A 21242-nucleotide genomic window follows, 5' to 3' on the forward strand; every position below is an offset into this window, starting at 1 on the left:
CATTAAGAAAGCTTAGTTGTAATATAAACATGAACCCAAGTAATCCAAATTTTTTAAGTCATTTGAAAGATGAAGCATCATGTTTGGAACCACATGAACAGTTTGTTACCTTTATGCTAGATGAGATCCACATCAAACCATATGTAGATTATAAAGGGGGGAATATTACTGGAATGACTTTGGATACTGCTGAAATAGCAACCAGTGCACGTGTATTCATGATTCAGAGAATTCTTTCTCCTTTCAAAACTGTTGTACATGTATTGCCTGTGAAAAAACTGAATGCAGATAGCTTGTTTAATGTAGTAAGAACTTTAGTAGTAGGTATAGAAGCAGCTGGCTTTCAGGTTGTTTCACTTGTTACAGATAATAATGCCATTAACAGAAAATGTGTTACATACTTTGCAAATCCACCACATGCCAGTTTTGTATACCCATCTCCCACAGATGGTGAAAGACCAATGTTTTTTCTGCATGACACTGTCCATATTTTTATGTGCATAAGGAACAACTGGATAAATCTGAAGAACCACAGGCAAACATTTAGTTATCCATATTTTGATAATTCTGATATTGTTAGGTATGCATCTTTTGCTGCAGTTAGAGAAGTACATGACTTAGAAAGCCAAAAACTGTTAAAATACGGTTACGGGTTGTCTGTGAAAGCCCTGTGGGCTTCATCTTTAGAAAGGCAAAATGTTAAGCTGGTGACTCAAATATTCAGTGATTATGTAGAAAGTAGCATGGTTGAGTTGGGGCCAGTTCATGATGTAGAAAACTGGGAAGGTACTGCTACATTTATAAATCTTATTAGGACTTGGTGGGGGATTGTCAATGTTAAAGCACCCCTAAAGGGACTTCACCATAAGGAAGAAATGCAGAAGCCTCTGACCAATGAAGCATGAGACATATGTTACAGTTTTCTTGATAAATTTCTTACTTAGTTAGATGAATGGAGAAGTTTAGAGTCAGGGAATGGTAAATTGTCTGTGGAAACACACACAGCACTTTGACTCACAACATATGGCTTAATGCAAGTAACTGAATACTGTTGCAAGGAACTAAACAGGTCATATATTCTGCCAGGTAAGTTCCAGACTGATTCTCTGGAAGCAAGGTTTGGTATATATAGACAGTTATCAGGATGTCAGTATCATATCTCACTTAGGCAGTTGTTAGAAACTGAAAAGAAGTTAAGACTCATGACTGTTTTAAAACTCAATGTTTACCCACAAGAGAAGCTGAGAATTGTAGAGATGCGTAGTTGTGATGAAAGTACTGAGAACAGTGTGAATGATAGTGAATATACCTTTAATGTCAATGTCAGTGAAGATGATTTAAAAAATGTTGAATCTGAACTCCCAGTTTTAACATACATTGCTGGTTTCTGTTGTCACTGATTGCTAAGAAAACTCCATTGTTTAGAGTGCTCAGATGTCATATTCTGACATCCAATGTTTTGCTACTTCAGTACATTGCTATGTAAGGCAAAGAAAGGCTTAATAGTTTAGTAACACATCAGGTGGCCTTGGTTGTTCAACATTTCTTACTATATGTGGTGCCTACTTCTAGAAATCCTTTGAAAAGTGTTTATCTTCAGTACCAGAATAAACATCAAATTGTCATGTTTTCTAAATAGAAAATCACTTTGTTAGTACCAGACAGCAATAATGAGACTTGTAGTTGGCGATTTCTATGTGACAAAGGAAGTAACCAGTAGAGAGATTGAAAATGGTAAGAAAAGAGAGCCTCAGCCTTTTGCTCACATTCTTACACGTACAAGGTGTGGCTAGAAAAAAACCGGACTAGTACTGGTGAAACAATAAAACGAATGCAATAAGGCTGAAAGTCGCGTGGCCTGTCACGTGACTCTCGCTCCGCCTACTGCTCGAGTTTCATCTGCCTCCTGCACTCAGTCTGCCCGTGGCGTCTGTTTTAAGTAGTTGACGTTTTGTCTGTGCGTCGGAAAATATTGAGTGTACAGAAATAACAGCGTGTTAACATCAAATTTTGTTTCAAACTAGGAAAATCTGCAAGTGAAACGTTTGTAATGTTACAACAAGTGTACGGCGATGATTGTTTATCACGAACACAAGTGTGAGTGGTTTAAACGATTTAAAGATGGCCGCGAAGACACCAGTGATGACACTCGCACTGGCAGACCATTGTCAGCAAAAACTGATGCAAACATTGAAAAAATCTGTAAACTTGTTCGACAAGATCGCCGTTTAACAATCAGAGCAGTGTCTGAGTTAACAGGAGTTGACAAGGAAAGTGTTAGGCAGATTCTTCATGAAAGTTTCAACATGAACAAAGTGTGTTCAAAAATGGTTCCAAAGTGTCTCACAATTGAACAGAAGGAACGCCGAAGAATGATTTGTTCTGACATCCTGGAAATCATTGAAAGTGATCCCACCTTCTTACAAAATGTTATTACTTGCGATGAATCGTGGTTTTTTACTTACGATCCTGAAACTAAACGCCAATCGATGCATTGGAAAACTCCTGGTTCTCCACGACAAAAAAAAGCACGAATGTCAAAATCGAAATTCAAGGCAATGATGATTGTTTTTTTTGACATCAAAGGGATTGTGCACATTGATTGGGTACCAGAGGGGCAAACAGTGAATCAGCATTACTACATTAGCGTCCTGGCTACCCTACGTGAGCGAGTACAGAGAAAACGGAACGATTTGTGGAGAAAAAAGTCATGGATCCTTCACCAAGACAATGCCCCAGCTCACAGTGCATTGTCCGTGAAGACATTTTTGGCAAAACACAACATTACCATCTTAGATCATCCACCCTACTCACCTGATTTGGCCCCCTGTGACTTTTTTCTTTTCCCTAAAGTCAAGTCAGCTTTGAAAGGAACTAGATTTGAGACTGTTGAAGCAGTAAAAGAAAAAGCGACGGAAGTAATGAATGGACTTACCGAAAATGATCTGCAGCATTGCTATGAACAGTGGAAAATTCGTATGGAGCGGTGTAGAGACCGAGGATGAGAGTACATTGAAGGAGATAACATGAAATTGTAAATAATTGTAAATAAATGTTTTTTCCAGGATCAGTCCTGTTTTTTTCTAGCCGCACCTCATAATGCACTTTGTTGATTTTCATTTCCTACAAATCTTACCTTTCATAACTTTTTTGATATTGGTTCTAGAAGTGTATCTTCAATAGCAGAGTGAACTTCAAATTGTCAAGCTTTTCTTAAAGGAAAGATCAGTCCCTCAGTATCATAGTGCAAGACAGAATCTTGTGTTCAGTGATGTCTATGTTAAAAGGAGAATATTTGATGTCTATCCTTTGTTTCCATTCTTTAATACTGGGGATACACTTGTAAAAATTCTTGAAAAGAGCTGTCACCATGAACATATGAGTAAATTCACTATAGTCAGGTGTTTTATGAGATACAGCAAACTCTTGTTACCTTATTGTAAACGAAAGTTGTGAGGGTTTTGCTACGTATGACAGTGTTTAAAATAATTTCCTTGCAGTGTACTGGCTTGAAAATGTTAAGTCTGCTGTCAGTTAGCATTTGTCACCACCTGTACGCGAATTTTAAAGCTAAATAGGGTTCTGACAATTATAAAATAGTGGCAAAGTTCCTCAGCTGATTAAAGTTATTCCTGCCCGTATATGTAATCGATATTTTGTTATGAATCTTTATGCTGTTTACAAGAATATATATAAATTGGTCTTTCATTCGAATTACCGATTAGTTTGCTCCTTTCTGTATGACGGACAGAAGATCGTTAGCATCAGGCGCGTCTATACGGAGGTGTCCGTGGACTGCTGCGTTGGCTATGGGCCGCTTAGTGTGACGTCAGTAACACTGCTGGACGGCCTTGTCATTCCGGGGGTGTCGGTTGAGCAGGTGTCTACAACAATCATTTCTGCGGCAGACAGTGCGATCCCTCCCTCTTTAGGGTGCCTCTCGAAAGGCAGTCCCTTGGTGGTCGCCGGAAGTCGCTGAAGCATTTAAGGAGCATCAGCGAGTTCTACAGTGGCATAAGTGGAATCCTTCCCTGGAGCACCTCATAGCCCTTAAATGGCTCCATGCTCGCATTCGCCAACTTATCAAACAACGGAAGCAGGAGTGTTGGGAGAGATGCGTCTCAACCATTGGGTGCCATACATCACCTTCCCAAGTCTGGGCAAAGATCAAACGTATTTTTGGGTACCAGAAAGAGAAGTGGATTTCTGAAAAGTCGTGCATCCTGTTTGTTTGAAGATTTAATGAAAATGTGGTTGTGTAAAAGAATGCCAAAGGTACTCTGAAGACTTGGCTGTGACGAGTCCATCCATGAAAAATCAAGTGCAAAAGGAAGGCATCGACGATGTGCTTTCTGCTCTTGAAACAAAGACAGGAAAGGACAAACAATGAGTGATTTTTGAGATTCTATGCTTTCCCAGTGTATACTGCTGATGAAGGTTTCTCGGGCCTCCAGCTAGGTTGCAGCGTTGATATATCGGAACGTTTCGGGAAGAGTCATACTAACCACCTTCTTGCGAAGTGTCGAGATCTGCGGAGAGTGGGCTATTTATATGCACAGTCTCCCCCCTCCACTAATCCTTGGGAGACTGCGGTGGTTCGGGCGCGGGGACGTAGTGGTGGGAATAACAGCCACCGTCGGCAGCCACATTCAGCTCTCGGTGTGGGCATTCAGTCTGTTGGTTGGTTGGTTGGTTGGTTGTTTGTTTGGGGAAGGAGACCAGACAGCGTGGTCATCGGTCTCATCGGATTAGGGAAGGATGGGGAAGGAAGTCGGCCGTGCCCTTTCAGAGGAACCATCCCGGCATTCAGTCTGTGTCTGTGGCGCAGGACAATGGCGGGTGCACTCCTGACGAGTCGCCACTATCACAGGATTCCACGCTGCACTTATTTGGTGTCTCATCCCTGTTGCCAGGTTGTTGAGAATCCTTATTTCTAGGGATTCTTTGATAATACTTGAAGTTCACCCTCACCCCTAGAGTGACCCCGAAATGGAACATTATCAGCGGCGTGGAAGAAGCAGTACGATAGCTTCCAGAGGAGGAAGTAGAGGAGGTCACATGGGAAACCTGCAGAATAATCAATGGATCTCGATTACCTAAAAATAACATAACTGCAGAAGAACAAGCAGCTCTCTGTTCCCTTAGAGATGACCCTGATATAATGATCCTACTAGCGGATAAATGGAACGCAACAGTGCTACTAAGCACCGACGAGTACCGGTACAAAATAAACCTGCTGCTACAAGACGAAGCCTACACGAGGCTGAAAGGGGGACCCAATCCCGACAATGACCAGAAGGGCGATAGCGCTGCTGAAGAAATCTAACTTACCTGAGCCAATGAAGAAGTAGCTGCACCTCAGAGTGCCAGCGATACCATGCCTTTATGGACTCTCCAAAATCCATAAGGAAGGGGTGCCTCAGACCGATTTGACACACCATCAACTCTCACAGGTATGGACTAGAAAAACACCAAACGACACTGCTCAAAGCCCCTGTGGGACACTGCAGCCACCATGTGAGAAACTCAACCACATTTGTAAAAGTACTAGGGACATGCGACTAAAAGGGAAGACCTACTTGTGAGCTTCAACGTGATGTCACTCTTCATGAAAGTATCCCTTCAAGACTACTTCGTACTTTTAGCTCAGTACTTTGAACCACTAACAGTCAGTCTTTTCGAACATGCACTGACAATCACCTACTTTCAGTGCTACGGGGAATTCTTTGAGCAGATCGATGGTGTGGCTGTGGGTTCCCCACTGGCTCCGGCAATTGCAAACCTCTTTATGGCACATTTCAAGGAGGCGGCCCTTCAAACCACTAGACAGAAACCAAAGCACTTCTTCCGCTATGTCAAGGACACTTTTGTCATGTGGTGGCATGGCAGACAGGCTCTAGATGACTTTTTGGAGCACCTCAACAGCATCCATACAAATATAAAATTTACAATGGAAATGGAGGAAAATCGATGTCTCCCCTCCACATCATATTAATCAAGAGGAAGGAAGATAGTTCAGTAGGCCATACAGTACATAGGAAGAAGACACACACGGACCTATACCTTCATGCAACAAGCTGCCACCATTCAGCACAAAGACAGACAGTGCTGACCACCCTGGTACATAGGAGGCACGCCTTCTGCGACAGACAGCCTACTACCGATGAATAACTTTAAGCAAACAATAGAAGTGTGGCTCAAATGTATACCATATTACTCACTTGATGAGCTTCTAAACAGAGACACAAAAGAGATATGCTACATGAAACAAAAAACTGCCATATGAATTATACCTATATGTTTGTGACAGTAATGTACCAACAAAGACTTTTTACATGGATACATAAGATGTACCATAAATATATCTTTACACTATTGTTTATTTAATTATTATTATTATTATTATTACTGTTGTGAATGAATAATTGTTGTATTATCAATATTACTATAGCATGCATATCGGCTTGCCCTGCACAAGCACAATTATGTACAATAATAATTATTGTAATTTTAAAAAATGTATTGAACACACCGACGTTGCCAATTGTATGGAAAACATACTGAAAGGCAAATAAAGATTCTATTCTATTCTACCATCCAAGCTGCAACACCTGGGAGGTCTTCCGCCAATATCGCTACAGCGAAACACAGATCAAGAGGGTGCTAAAAAGGAGGAAAGAAACAGTGACAACTCCACAGGAAGAAGAAGAATGATCAACGTTCCTTCCATACATCGGTCCACTCTCGGCTAAAATTGCACGACTTCTGGGCAAACACAATATCAAAACCATTCTCCACCCACCACCGAAGATGAGGGAGCTCCTAGGTTCTGCCAAAGACCCGCTGAAGCTTAACAGGCCAGGAATATACAGCATCCGATGTGAACGTGGGAAACAGTACATTGGATAAAACACAGTGCTGTATAACTAAACGCCGTGAAGAACACATGAGATGTATGCGACTAAGACACACAGAAAAATCAGTCATAGCAGAACACAGCATAAAGGAAGAACACACCTTCAACTTCTAAACCACGAAGGTGCTGTGCCGAGTATCTGTCTTCTGGGAAAGTATTATCAAAGAATTCCTAGAAATAAGGATTCACGACAACCTGGTCAACAGGGATGAAGGATAGCAACTACGCGCAGTGTGGAACCCTGTGATACCGGCAATCCATCAGGAGCGTGCCCGCCAACATCCTCCGCCGCAGACACAGACAGAATGCCCACACCGAGAGCTGAACGCTAAGGAAGCCACAGAGCATATCTCCATTGCAAGTTGGTGGAGCAGTAATAGCAGAACCAGATGCAAATGCTAACGCACTTGCCATCGTGTTTGCCGAAAATTTTAGAGCAAATGAACCCTATAGACCCTGCCGAGATCCAAGAAGTAGAAGACCGTCTCCCAACATTCCTACAAGAGCAGGGAGATATCACTCCTATAACCAAAGAGGTGGTAGCAGAACAGCTAAGTAATCTCAACAGCAGGGAAGTCGGCGGACCCGATCTCTTAACAAACCAGATTATGAAACAAGTCCCACCTGTGGCCTCAAACCATATAACAGGAATATTCAACAAGGTGCTGCGCACTAGAAAACATCCCATGGCATGGAAACATGCGGAGGTCGTAGCAATACCAAAGGCAGGCAAAAACACATGGGTACCCTCAAACTACAGACCAATAAGTCTGATACCAATTATTGAAGGTATTTGAGAGGCTGTACCTTCACCACCTTATGACGCTTGTCGAAAGGGAAGGTCTTCTACTCAACAAACAATTTGGATTCAGGAGAGGACACGCAAAGACCCACCAGCTGCTCCGACTTGTGGAAGAAGCCATGTGTGTGGTTGAACATACAGAATAATTTGGAACTGTTTTCATGGATGTCTCCTTAACATTCGATTCCTTGTGGCACGAGGGGCTCCTCTACAAACACCTAGACCTTGGGATCCCCATGTCACAGGTCCACCTGCTGAAATCATACCTCGAAGAACAAACATTCCATGCTCAAATATACAGGGCTATTACAAATGATTGAAGCGATTTCATAAATTCACTGTAGCTCCATTCATTGACGTACGGTAACGACACACTACAGATACATAGAAAAACTCAAAGTTTTGTTCGGCTGAAGCCGCACTTCAGGTTTCTGCCGCCAGAGCGCATGAGTGCGCAATGAGACAAAATGGCGACAGGAGCCGAGAAAGCGTATGTCGTGCTTGAAATGCACTCACATCAGTCAGTCAGTCATAACAGTGCAATGACACTTCAGGACGAAGTTCAACAAAGATCCACCAACTGCTAACTCCATTTGGCGATGGTATGCGCAGTTTAAAGCTTCTGGATGCCTCTGTAAGGGGAAATCAACGGGTTGGTCTGCAGTGAGTGAAGAAACGGTTGAACGCGTGCGGGCAAGTTTCACGCGTAGCCCACGGAAGTCGACGAATAAAGCAAGCAGGGAGCTAAGCGTATCACAGCTGACGGTTTGGAAAATCTTACGGAAAAGGCTAAAGCAGAAGCCTTACTGTTTACAATTGCTACAAGCCCTGACACCCAATGACAAAGTCAAACGCTTTGAATTTTCGGCGCGGTTGCAACAGCTCATGGAAGAGAATGCGTTCAGTGCGAAACTTGTTTTCAGTGATGAAGCAACATTCTTTCTTAATGGTGAAGTGAACAGACACAATGTGCGAATCTGGGCGGTAGAGAATCCTCACGCATTCGTGCAGCAAATTCGCAATTCACCAAAAGTTAACGTGTTTTGTGCAATCTCACGGTTTAAAGTTTACGGTCCCTTTTTCTTCTGCAAACAAAACGTTACAGGACACGTGTATCTGGACATGCTGGAAAATTGGCTCATGCCACAACTGGAGACTGACAGCGCCTACTTCATCTTTCAACAGGATGGTGCTCCACCGCACTTCCATCACGATGTTCGGCATTTCTTAAACAGGAGATTGGAAAACCGATGGATCGGTCGTGGTGGAGATCATGATCAGCAATTCATGTCATGGCCTCCACGCTCTCCCGACTTAACCCCATGCGATTTCTATCTGTGGGGTTATGTGAAAGATTCAGTGTTTAAACCTCCTCTACCAAGAAACGTGCCAGAACTGTGAGCTCACATCAACGATGCTTTCGAACTCTGATGGGGACATGCTGCGCCGAGTGTGGGAGGAACTTTATTATCGGCTTGATGTCTGCCGAATCACTAAAGAGGCACATATCGAACATTTGTGAATGCCTAAAAAAACTTTTTTAGTTTTTGTATGTGTGTGCAAAGCATTGTGAAAATATCTCAAATAATGAAGTTATTGTACAGCTGTGAAATCACTTCAATCATTTGTAATAACCCTGTACAAGGGTATCTCCACCAAGAGAAGCATAGCTGCAGGCATACCACAGGGGTTAGTCCTCGGACCCATACTGTACAAACTGTTTGCATCTGACATTCCAAGAACAGCTTGAGTCCATCTGGTGCTGTAGGCAGACACGACGCTTTACAGCCACAGAAGAAGTGTCATCCAACTGCACCACCACCTACAAATAGCCTGTGATGATCTCACCGACTGGGCAGCCAAGTGGCACCTCACCTTAAATGTCAGCAAAACCCAGGTACTGGAAATCTAGAGGAGGCCGTTCCCCGCAAGCACTGCCCGAAATTCACATCATAGGCGAGGCAGTGCCATGGGGAAACACAGAAAAGTAACTGGGCGTGATGTTGGACTGCCGCCTGATGTGGAGGCAGCAGTTTGAAGACACCGAAGATAGCTAGCATGATTTCATGGGAAAATCTATTGCAATGAGAATTAGGACATTAGGAAAAATGTCAGCGTTTGATTGTTGAGAAAAGAATCAATGAAGCTGCAATGGGAATGCTTAAAATGCCAACAAGTTCATACAGTTCCGAATGTCTGAGCAGTCCCAGCTCAAGTGGGAGCTCACCTAGTCCTCCTGTAGCTGCTTCACATGATCAATTTACACAACAAACAGTAATTGTAGGATTTGTAACCAATGAAGAACTTCCACTTCCACACTTAATGGCTACTTACTTAGCTAACTTCAATAATATTTGATTTTGGGGGCATTTTTAATTTTTCTGTGCTTTTAATTGACCAATACTACCAAATTTCCAATTATTTTTCTAATTTCAATTATTTTACGCTATGATGCCTCAGTTAATATTTTCTCCTTTAATGGTAAAAATAATTATTACGAATACAAAGTTTTTCTTAAACTATGTGTATTTATTATACCGACTGATCAAAAAGTCAGTATAAATTTGAAAACTTAATAAACCACGGAATAATAGAGAGAGAGGTAAAAATTGACACACATGCTTGGAATGACATGGAGTTTTAGTAGGGGGAAAAAAAAAAGTATTGCTTGACGTGTGAAAGATCTCTTGCGCGAATCATTTGGTGATGATCGTGTGCTAAGCCGCCACTTTTGTCATGCTTGGCCTCCCAGGTCCCTAGACCTCAGTCCGTGCGGTTACTGGCTTTGGAGTTACCTGAAATTGCAAGCGTATCGTTATTGACCGACATCTCTAGGGATGCTGAAAGACAACATCCGACGCCAATGCCTTACCGTAACTCTGGACATGCTTTACAGGGCTGTTCACAACATTATTCCTCGACTACAGCTATTGTTGAGGAATGACGGTGGACATATTGAGCATTTCCTGTAAAGATCATCATCTTTTTTTTTGTCTTACTTTGTTTTGCTAATTATTGCTATTCTGATCAGATGAAGCGCCATCTGTCGGACATTTTTTGAATGTTTATATTTTTTTGGTTCTAATAAAACCCCAGTCATACCAAGCATGTGTGTCAATTTGTACCTCTCAATCTACATTATTCTGTGATTTATTTTTTTTCAAATTTATACTGATTTTTTGATCACCTGGTACTTATCTGAAGATACATGTCTTTTAACACATTGTAGATGGCGTCACATGTATCCAGAATTATTTTGCAAAGAGCTTGAATAATATTATAGAAGAATACTTGAGGCATTCATAAGACCGGCCTGTTGCAAGAAACTTCAAAGTAACTGTCAGTCTGTCATGAGGAGAAGTGGAAGTTCTCATAATTGTGTGTTTCTTTTGTATTGCACAAGATACAAGTGCAACAGCTTTTGGCAGATGGCTTAATTCATCCACAAATAATTACGGTAATTTGAACTTAACTCTTTTAATAATATTATATGAGTGTATTCATTTCTGTTCGTAAGCCAATCTTTACACCAGGTTTGGCGTTTTCGCTTCTTTTTACACTTCATGGACAGTAAACCGACTAAAGCAAACACGTCACCTACTTGTTTGCTCGCCATTTCTGGACCGAGTCAAAATCGAGATGTATACCGTAGCACAAGTGTGCTCTAGCCTGCACAAGGATACATTTCCGGTTTAGCTGTGAAGATTTACCTGACAGGTATATCGTGACATATGTGCCGGATCTCAGACTGAGCAGAACAATGCGACGTCTCCGGTGTAGTCACTAACACTAAATAATAATAGTAATAAACCCCGCGAAGGCCCGGGAAAAGAAAAGGCCTCCTGTATGTTCTGCCAGTCGTAAAAGGCGACGAAAAGAACAAACCACTAATAGGGCCAACCCCCTTTTAGTGTGATTAGTTGGTTCAGGACAGAACTACTGAAGCCTCGGACAAGTGCTGTCATGGTCGGGGACGACGCTTGAACCCTAGGCCCGTCCACAATTGTAACGACATTGCTAGCCCCACGGAAAATTATTTGAATCCAAATAGAGGTGTTTTGCAGGATATGCTTCCTGCAACCACTCTAGAAGGAAAACAAAGACAGAGGATGAGATGGTCACATGAAGTTAACCTACACCTCATGTTCTGTTATTACCAAGCAACAAACTTAGTAACCAACACAACTGGATACACATCACAAGTATACACAACATTTATTATCAGATACCCAGAATTAAAATTTTTAACAGAACAACGACTAGCTGATCACATCAGTCTAATAATCAAAAATAACAGGATACCCCAGTCAGAATTAGAAAACATCAAACAACAAGTACAACAAATACTGGAACAAAATAATGTGCAATCAGAAGAAGAAGAAAATACAGTAATGGACTCAAACATCCCAGAGCAAACAAAAAAAGAAAAACACGCATCAATTAAAGAATCAGAGGAAAACGAAATCTTAAGACAGCCACCAGAACAAGCACAAATAGAACACAAAGTGACACACATGTTAGATACAGAAGAAAAATTTCAGCTGACATACATAGCATACAAAGGCACAAATACAGACATTAGACCATTCTTGCATAGACCACCAAATAACCCACAAGTCGAAACAACAATAACAACTATCAACACAATCATACACAACAAAATAAATGAAAACAACTATGGAAGAGTTACAACAACTGGTTTATATAGGAGCACTCACTACACTAAATATACACACTAGGCAGAGATCAGAACCAACCAACACACAGAAGAAACCCACAAAACCAGCATGGCAACACAGGCTACAGATCAGAATAGAAAAACTGAGAAAAGACATCAAACAGCTAACACAATTTATAAGAAATGAAATATCAGACAAAAAACGAAAAAGGTTAGGTAAAATCTCACAACAAGAAGCGATAGAGTAGTTAAATGAAAAGAAGCAGAAATTACAAGCATTGGCCAAACGACTTAGAATATACAAAAAAAAAGTGAAAATAGAAGGAAACAAAACCAAACATTCAACACGAACCAAAAGAAATTTTACCAGACAATACATAGCACACACATTAAAATAGACAATCCACCAAACATAATGGACATGGAACACTTCTGGAGCAACATATGGTCAAACCCAGTACAACATAACAGACATGCACAGTGGATACAAGCAGAAACAAACACATACAAGATGATACCACAAATGCCTGAAGTGATAATTTTGCAACATGAAGTCACCCGAGCAATTAATTCTACGCACAACTGGAAAGCACCTGGAAAAGATAAAATAGCAAATTTCTGGCTAAAGAAGTTCACCTCAACACATTCACATCTAACTAAATTATTTAACATACCTAAAAACAAAGATTCTGTAACTTACCAAACGAAAGCGTTGGTACGTTGATAGAGGCAATAACAAACACAAATTTCAAGCTTTCGCAACCCACGGTTGCTTCATCAGGAAAGAGGGAAGGAGAGGGAAAGACGAAAGGATGTGGGTTTTAAGGGATAGGGTAAGAAGTCATTCCAATACCGGGAGCAGAAAGACTTACCTTTGGTGTGGGGGGGGGGGGGGGGGGGGGGGGGGGGTTGGGGAAGGGACAGGTATACACTCACGCACACACACAGACACACATCCATCCGCACATATACAGACACAAGCAAACATATGTAAAGGCAAAGAGTTTGGGCAGAGATGTCAGTCGAGGCAGAAGTACAGAGGCAAAGATGTTATTGAATAGCAGGTGAGGTATGAGTGGCGGCAACTTGAAATTAGCGGGGGTTGTGGTCTGGTGGGTAATGGGAAGAGAGGATATATTGAAGGGCAAGTTCCCATCTCCGGAGTTCTGATAGGTTGGTGTCAGTGGAAAGTATCTAGATAACCCAGACAGTAACACTGTGCCAAGATATGCTGGCCATGCACCAAGGCATGTTTAGCCACAGGGTGATCCTCATTACCAACAAACACTGTCTGCCTGTGTCCGTTCATGCGAATGGACAGTTTGTTGCTGGTCATTCCCACATAGAAAGCTTCACAGTGTAGGCAGGTCAGTTGGTAAATCACGTGGGTGCTTTCACACATGACTCTGCCTTTGATCGTGTACACCTTCCGGGTTACAGGACTGGAGTAGGTGGGGGTGGGAGGGTGCATGGGACAGGTTTTACACCAGGGGCAGTTGCAAGGGTAGGAGCCAGAGGGTAGGGAAGGTGGTTTGGGGATTTTATAGGGATGAACCAAGAGGTTACGAAGGTTAGGTGGACGGCGGAAAGACACTCTTGGTGGAGTGGGGAGGATTTCATGAAGGATGGATCTCATTTCAGGGCAGGATTTGAGGAAGTCGTATCCCTGCTGGAGAGCCACATTCAGAGTCTGATCCAGTCCCGGAAAGTATCCTGTCACAAGTGGGGCACTTTTGGGGTTCTTCTGTGGGAGGTTCTGGGTTTGGGGGGATGAGGAAGTGGCTCTGGTAATTTGCTTCTGTACCAGGTCGGGAGGGTAGCTGCGGGATGCGAAAGCTGTTTTCAGGTCGTTGGTGTAATGGTTCAGGGATTCAGGACTGGAGCAGATTCGTTTGCCACGAAGACCTAGGCTGTAGGGAAGGGACCGTTTGATATGGAATCGGTGGCAGCTGTCATAATGGAGGTACTGTTGCTTGTTGGTGGGTTTGATGTGGACGGATGGGTGAAACTGGCCATTGGACAGATGGAGGTCAACGTCGAGGAAAGTGGCATGGGATTTGGAGTAGGGCCAGGTGAATCTGATGGAACCAAAGGAGTTGAGGTTGGAGAGGAAATTCTGGAGTTATTCTTCACTGTGAGTCCAGATCATGAAGATGTCATCAATAAATCTGTACCAAACTTTGGGTTGGCAGGCCTGGGTAACCCATAAATAGGTTGGCATACGAGGGGGCCATCCTGGTACCCATGACTGTTCCCTTTAATTGTTGGTATGTCTGGCCTTCGAAAGTGAAGAAGTTATGAGTTAGGATGAAGCTGGCTAAGGTAATGAGGAAAGAGGTTTTAGGTAGGGTGGCAGGTGATCGGTGTGAAAGGAAGTGCTCCATCGCAGCGAGGCCCTGGACTTGCGGGATATTTGTGTACAACAATGGTTACAAGGATGGTTTCTGGGGGTAACAGACTGGGTAAGGATTCCAGGTGTTCGAGAAAGTGGTTGGTATCTTTGATGAAGGATGGGAGACTGCATGTAATGGGTTGAAGGTGTTGATCTACTTAGACAGAGATACGTTCTGTGGGGGCTTGGTAACCAGCTACAATGGGGCGGCCGGGATGATTGGGTTTGTGAATTTAGAAAGTAGATAGAAGGTAGGGGTGCGGGATGTCGGTGGGGTCAGGAGGTTGACAGAGTCAGGTGAAAGGTTTTGTAGGGGGCCTAAGGTTCTGAGGATTCCTTGAAGCTCCGCCTGGACATCAGAAATGGGATTACCTTGGCAAACTTTGTATGTAGTGTTGTCTGAAAGCTGACGCAGTCCCTCAGCCACATACTCCCGACAATCAAGTACCACGGTCGTGAAACCCTTGTCCGCCGGTGGTACTTGAACTGAAAGATGTGTCAGCTAGTAATATATGGAATTTTGATGAAACCAACCTAACAAACTATCCAGGGGAAAAGAAAGTACTCACAAAAAGAGGTTCAAAATATTCAGAAAACATCTAATTCCTCCAAGAGCAGCATATCTGTAATGTTTGCTGGCAGTGTTGAGGGAGAAGTTTTTCCTTCATTTGTTGTTTACAAATCAGCACATCTATGGTCTACATGGACAGAAAATGGGCCCACTGGTTGCCTTTACACACATAGTCCTAGTGGATGGTTTGACAGTAATACATTTAGCGAGTGGTTCACCAAGTTGATGCTACCAAGACTGAAAAATCTCGAAGGAAAGAAATTAGTAATCTGTGACAATTTGTCTTCGCATTTGACACTTATGTTCTAGAGCTCTGTGGTGAGAATAACACTTCGTTCATCTGTCTACCAGCAAAAAGTACTCACATTACACAGCCTTTGGACGCTTCTTTCTTCGGACCCATGAAAGTGGCATGGAGACAGGTCCTTACAGAGTGGAAAAGTAGCAAGCAAGATTTCAAAGATACTGTCTTGCAGAAACAGCATTTCCCATTTCTGTTAAAGAGATTAATGGATATAGTTGGCAAGAACTCAGCAAAGAACCTAATGGCAAGTTTCCAAAAGTGCAGCATTTATCCAATCAATGTTGATGAAATTCTTTGCCATCTTCCATCACAAACTTGTGACAAAGATGAGGTACAAGACTCTTTCTTTGAAGCCCTTGAGAATAAGAGAACTGAATGGACTACTGGTGTTGCCAGCAACAGAGGAAGAAAGAAGCTTTCAGTCACACCTAGTAAAAGTGTGACAGTAATGCAGAAAAAGGTTTTGAAGAAATACAGAAGAAGTCACAAAAATCAAGATAGTAGTTCAGGAGAAGATTCTGATGCCATCTCTCTCAGAGATTCTTCTGAAGATGAGGATTCTCTGAGATCTCAAGTCAGGTCACCATCACCTGTAGAGTTTGAAGTGGATGAAACCCAGTTACTAACCAGGCCGAAGAAGGAAAGTCCAGAATTTGGTGAAGTTGTGCACACTGTGGACCAGTATGTGATCTTCAAATATGAGGGGGAATATTTTCCTGGATTAATTACTGATGTAAACAATAATGGAGCTACAATAAGTTCAATGCAAAAGTCTAAGAAATCATGGAAGTGGCCAATGCCGAAAGATGAAATGAAATATGACTTCAATGAAATAAGTTGCACGATTCAGCCTCCAAAACAGGTAAGCAAATGTGGCTTATTCTCCATACCACAGCTTGAAGGATATTGGACCAATTAACTCACAATATAGGCTACATTTTGTGTTAAATCTTTAATTTGTTAAACTATTTTGGTCATAAAATTTGTTTCTGCTAACGAGATTGTTATTTTTTCTTAATTCTGATGGTCAATCATTGCTCCAGTACAATGTAGTCCTTATTTCTTAAGTAACTGCTTTATTCCCTTTCATTCTTATGGTCAAACATTACTCCTGACTTCTGTAATCCTCATTTTTAATTAAATTTAGGCATCCGATGCAAGGTATCCCCAGGGCAAGGAAACTTCGCACCACCTTTTTTTAAAAAAAACAATAAAAAAATAGAAATAAAAGTTTATTTTAAGAGATATAAACACAGATTACTTTGCAAAAGACTTTTGTAACTAATCAAATCATTTTGAGAAACAAAAACATTAAGGAACCCCTGTTTTTAAACTATTTTCTTAAAAAAACAGTAAAAAGTGGAGCAAAGTGACCTCAAATGACGGTACACCACAAACCAGATGAAATGCAAAGGAGTGTTGTGTCTGATGATGGTTGAGAAATAAAATTGAAAGATAAAACTTCCTTTCTTGGTGTAATGTTAGACCACCATTTCTCTTGGGAGCATCATCTCTCTTTCTTATGCCAAACTAAGCAAATCTATTTATGCAATAAGGACAATGTCACAATTTCTTAAATATGGACAAATGAGTATAATCTACTATGCTTTAGTGTATCCATACCTCACATATGGAATTGAAGTATGGGGATGTGCTGCTGCCAAGCATGTAAATAAGGTATTCATCCTTCAAAAAAATGCACTTAGGATCATGTGTAAGCTTAGATATGAGTCTTGCAAAGCAACTTTCAAAATTAAGAAACTACTAACACTCCCATCACAATATATTTATAAAACTGTTCAGCTGATGCTAAAATACAAGCAGTAAAATCATCTAAATAGAGAAGTGCACATGTACAGTAATAGGAGGGACAATTATTATCACCTTGAAAGAAATAATACAAAAAGTGCAGACAAGAGCCCCTATTACATGGGGATCAAATTTTATAACAAACTTCCAAAATAATTAAAAAGCTTAAGTGGAAGCTGCTTTGAAACTGCCTTGAAGGAGTTCCTCAGCAACAAGTGTTTTTATAGTATTAAGAAATTCCTATCAGGAGTAGAATTCTTTCATTTGTATACATAGTATTTATAGGCTTAAAAAACAAAAAAAAAAAAAAAGTAACATAATTTTGGGTCGGCCGAAGAGTCCAATCCCACCTGTCGGCTTTGACCCATGACGTAAGGCTGTTGTGCTGTGTGACATCATGACGGCGCGGAGTTTGGTTTGTGAGTGTGGCATGTTTGTAGGTATCGTCGTGTTGCAGATCGTGGTGCCCTTTAGTGGTGCGTTTAGGGGTTTCGTGTTATGTGGTGTAATGGGTTCAGTTTGGTCTTACTGATTCTAGTGGTTTGTTCACATTTTGGCTGTGTTTCGAGCGGAAACGGTTTCAGTGAGTTAACGATTTAGTGGTTTTCTGTGAAAGTTATTGTAGTGCTGTTCACTGTAGGTCATGTGTTGAGTAAATTAATTTGTTGTTGTTTTTGTTAGGCATGGATATGAAGGATAAAAATCAATTGTATTCACTAGAATGCAATGATGGGTGCGTCTCCATTGGAGTTCATTAAATTTTTGCAGTGGAGGTGGTCAAGTGCTCTATTTGTGGGCATGAAATGAGATTGGGCAAAGTTCCGGCGTCTCGGACCAGGGACGGTTACATGTGGCATTGCTGTAAGGATGGCTCGATACGTCGCGATGCCTGGTTCGAGAAGTCTAGGTTGGGCAGGCCCCAGATTGTATTGATGATATATTACTTTTGTTATAGATCCTCACATAGTTTTTGCGTGCACGAGACTGGCTTGAGTGAGAGGAGTGTGCTTGACTGGTTTTCATTTTGTCATGGAGTATGTTCTGAGTTTATTAAGTACAGGGGTAAGTTGGATGGGCCTGAGGTTGTGGTGGATGAGTCACAGTTTGGGAAAAAGGCAGTATGGCAGGGGTGTGTCTGTGGTTAATCCCTAGGTGGGGGGGTCTGTTGTACAGGGGGTGGGGTGGGGGGGGGGGTGTTAGGAATGTGTTTTCAGGATTGTGGAAGGGCGATCTACAGTGGAATTAGTGGGGTTAATTGAGGAGTTTATAGAACTGGGTTCCACTGTAGTTTCAGATGCTTCTTCTTATAGGGGGTTGGGTGAGAGGGGGTACAATCATTTAGTTGTTAAACATAGTTTAGAGTTTAAAAATTATGAGACGGGGCCTTGTGTGGTTGTGGCTGCTGGTGTTCCGGTATCGGGAGTTGCTGTTGAGCTATACAGGTCAAGGGAAGTGTTAGATTCCAATTTGTGGGATCAGGAGCTGCTGTTGAGCTATGTAGGCCAAGGGAAGTGGCCATTGTGTTTAGTGGAATTTGGCGAGTTTTGTGTTGTAGGTTTTTTTTTTTTTTTTTTTTTTTGTGGTTTGGTATGGGTGTGTGTGTCTAAATTTGTTTATATTTAATTTGTCCCCACCCAAAAAACCCCAATTTCCCACACTCGTCCCATTAGTCTCATTAGGGTTTTTTTGTGTGTGTGGGACATGTGTGTGTGGTTTTTTTTATGTATTTTCGTGTTTGTTATCACGTTTACATAATGACATCATAGGTGCCATATGGGAGTCTTAGTGTATGCTCATTTCCACCATATTTGGGACGCCGTGGGTCAAAGAAGATGGGTGGAATCGGGCGCTTCTGTATTTCCATAATTTTTTATCTGTAGGACTATTGTACATAATTGTTTCCCACAATGTTATAAGGGCAAATGCTCAATATGCAAACTATCTGAAACAAATCCTTGTATTTGTCCATGGAAAATAAATAAAAGAATAAATAAATAAATAAGGCATCATAAACACTGCTGATTTCCCCGAAAGCAATCATGGAGCAATACAAATCTTTGACTGTACTGTACTAACAACTACCTTTAAACAATCCTGCATTTTCTGGTCCGTACCCCAAAATACTGATTTTCACAAAAAACTTTACTTGACAACTATAAACTTCAAGGAAAAAAACCATCAATGGAAAATTGATTGTTTGTAGAACAAAATATACTCTTTCTAACGGTAGTTAATACAAATACAGATCAGGCACAACTTCAAAATACAAGAGTTCACAAATTACTTTTCTAATTTCGCAGTGAATTTGTTTTGAGGCAGTTTCATCCACATCTGTTTAAAAACCTACAAGCCAAAAGTGATAAAACTTTGTTAGATATTTTATGATCAAGCCATTAAGGGAATACGGTCACGAAAGGAGAGGTTTCTAAACCAACTAGCCTACATGAAGATAAGAAGCTACTTCAACTTGGGAGAAACTGTAGCAATAAAATTTACTGACAAAGATGTGCCACCTTGAGAGAGCCAGATGACATAAAATTTAGAATGTGCACAGTGTAAATAGTTCCGATATCCTGCCAAGTTCTGCAACTTTACCACAGTCATCCACTGAGTTACAATACTTAAACATAGATAAAAATTTTGAAATGTTGTCACGGCAATTGTGCTCCTTCATTTAACATGCCCCTGCTCACAAAGTACTGTATTAATATCTGGGAATGAGAAACCTGTAAGTTATCCTTTGGTCATTTAGCAAACCTGTGAACCAAATCTGAAGAAACTCTGAGATGGCTGAGTGGGGACCATCTCTAAAACTAAACTACTTAACTTGTAATCACCCATATTGGTAATCTCTTGAAATTCGTACCACATGCAGCAGATGTCCTGAAGCCAAAATTTGTGTCAGGTATACCTGAGCAAGCACTTACTGCACAGATGAGCACTTCATAGTAGTAGCTGTTGTAGAGGGGGTGATGACTGTGTCGGCGTGATGTTTCATTATCCAGATGAGCAGTTATAGCATTGGAACCATCTGTAAAAAAGATGCCCTATAGCACTCTTACAATCTAAATGCAGTAAAACTAAGTCTTCTAAGACCATACTATTTTGTGCAATATGCATTAATGGAGAACAGTATCATCACAGGGAAACAACAGTGCTTACCATACAGTTTGCTCCACATAGTCTCTCACTCCACAATCCTTTACTATTATACTTATCTATGTCATAATATCACTTTGATCAGGAACAGAGTAGAAGAACCAGAGGAGATATGCCTAACAAAGAATTAGGTTATACCACCTTTAGTAGCACCCACACTATGAATTAATAGGATTACATAAGAATATAAAATAATGAAACATTTCAGAAAGTATAGAGGTGAGTGTGGGGTGGTGAGAATCACAATGAAATGTTTACAGACACTGTGGTCATAGCATCTCATTCCACTTACAATCCACAAATACAGAAAAGTAGTTGTTTAAGAGGCCCTATTGCTGTCTGCAAAACAACTAATGGACTTATATTTGTATTTGATGACCAACATCAGCAACCAATTAGCCAGGAGCTTGATGTATACATACACTAAGGAATCCCTGAGCTATTGAAGTCTGCACTTGCCTCAACATCGTTTCACTGACCCCACTGCTTGCTACAGCTTGTTTGCTGCTACAGACGTGCCAGCTGTTACACGAAACTTAAGGCACTTACACTTCAAAATTTCGAGCAAGCGAACACATTGGTATGATTTGGAATGTAGCCTACTTGGAAAT

General features: G+C 41.3%; 1 protein-coding gene across 1 annotated transcript in view; it reads right to left on the bottom strand.

The window, feature by feature from the left end:
- The window catches only part of LOC126473522 (rRNA N6-adenosine-methyltransferase ZCCHC4), a 270950-nt gene that overhangs the window by 249200 nt on the left and 508 nt on the right, over positions 1 to 21242 (bottom strand). The window contains 1 exon segment of the mRNA XM_050100624.1: positions 20400 to 20503. Coding sequence (XP_049956581.1) covers positions 20400 to 20503 — 104 coding nt within the window.

The sequence above is a fragment of the Schistocerca serialis genome, chromosome 4, assembly GCF_023864345.2.
Source record: "Schistocerca serialis cubense isolate TAMUIC-IGC-003099 chromosome 4, iqSchSeri2.2, whole genome shotgun sequence".
NCBI lineage: Eukaryota > Metazoa > Arthropoda > Insecta > Orthoptera > Acrididae > Schistocerca > Schistocerca serialis.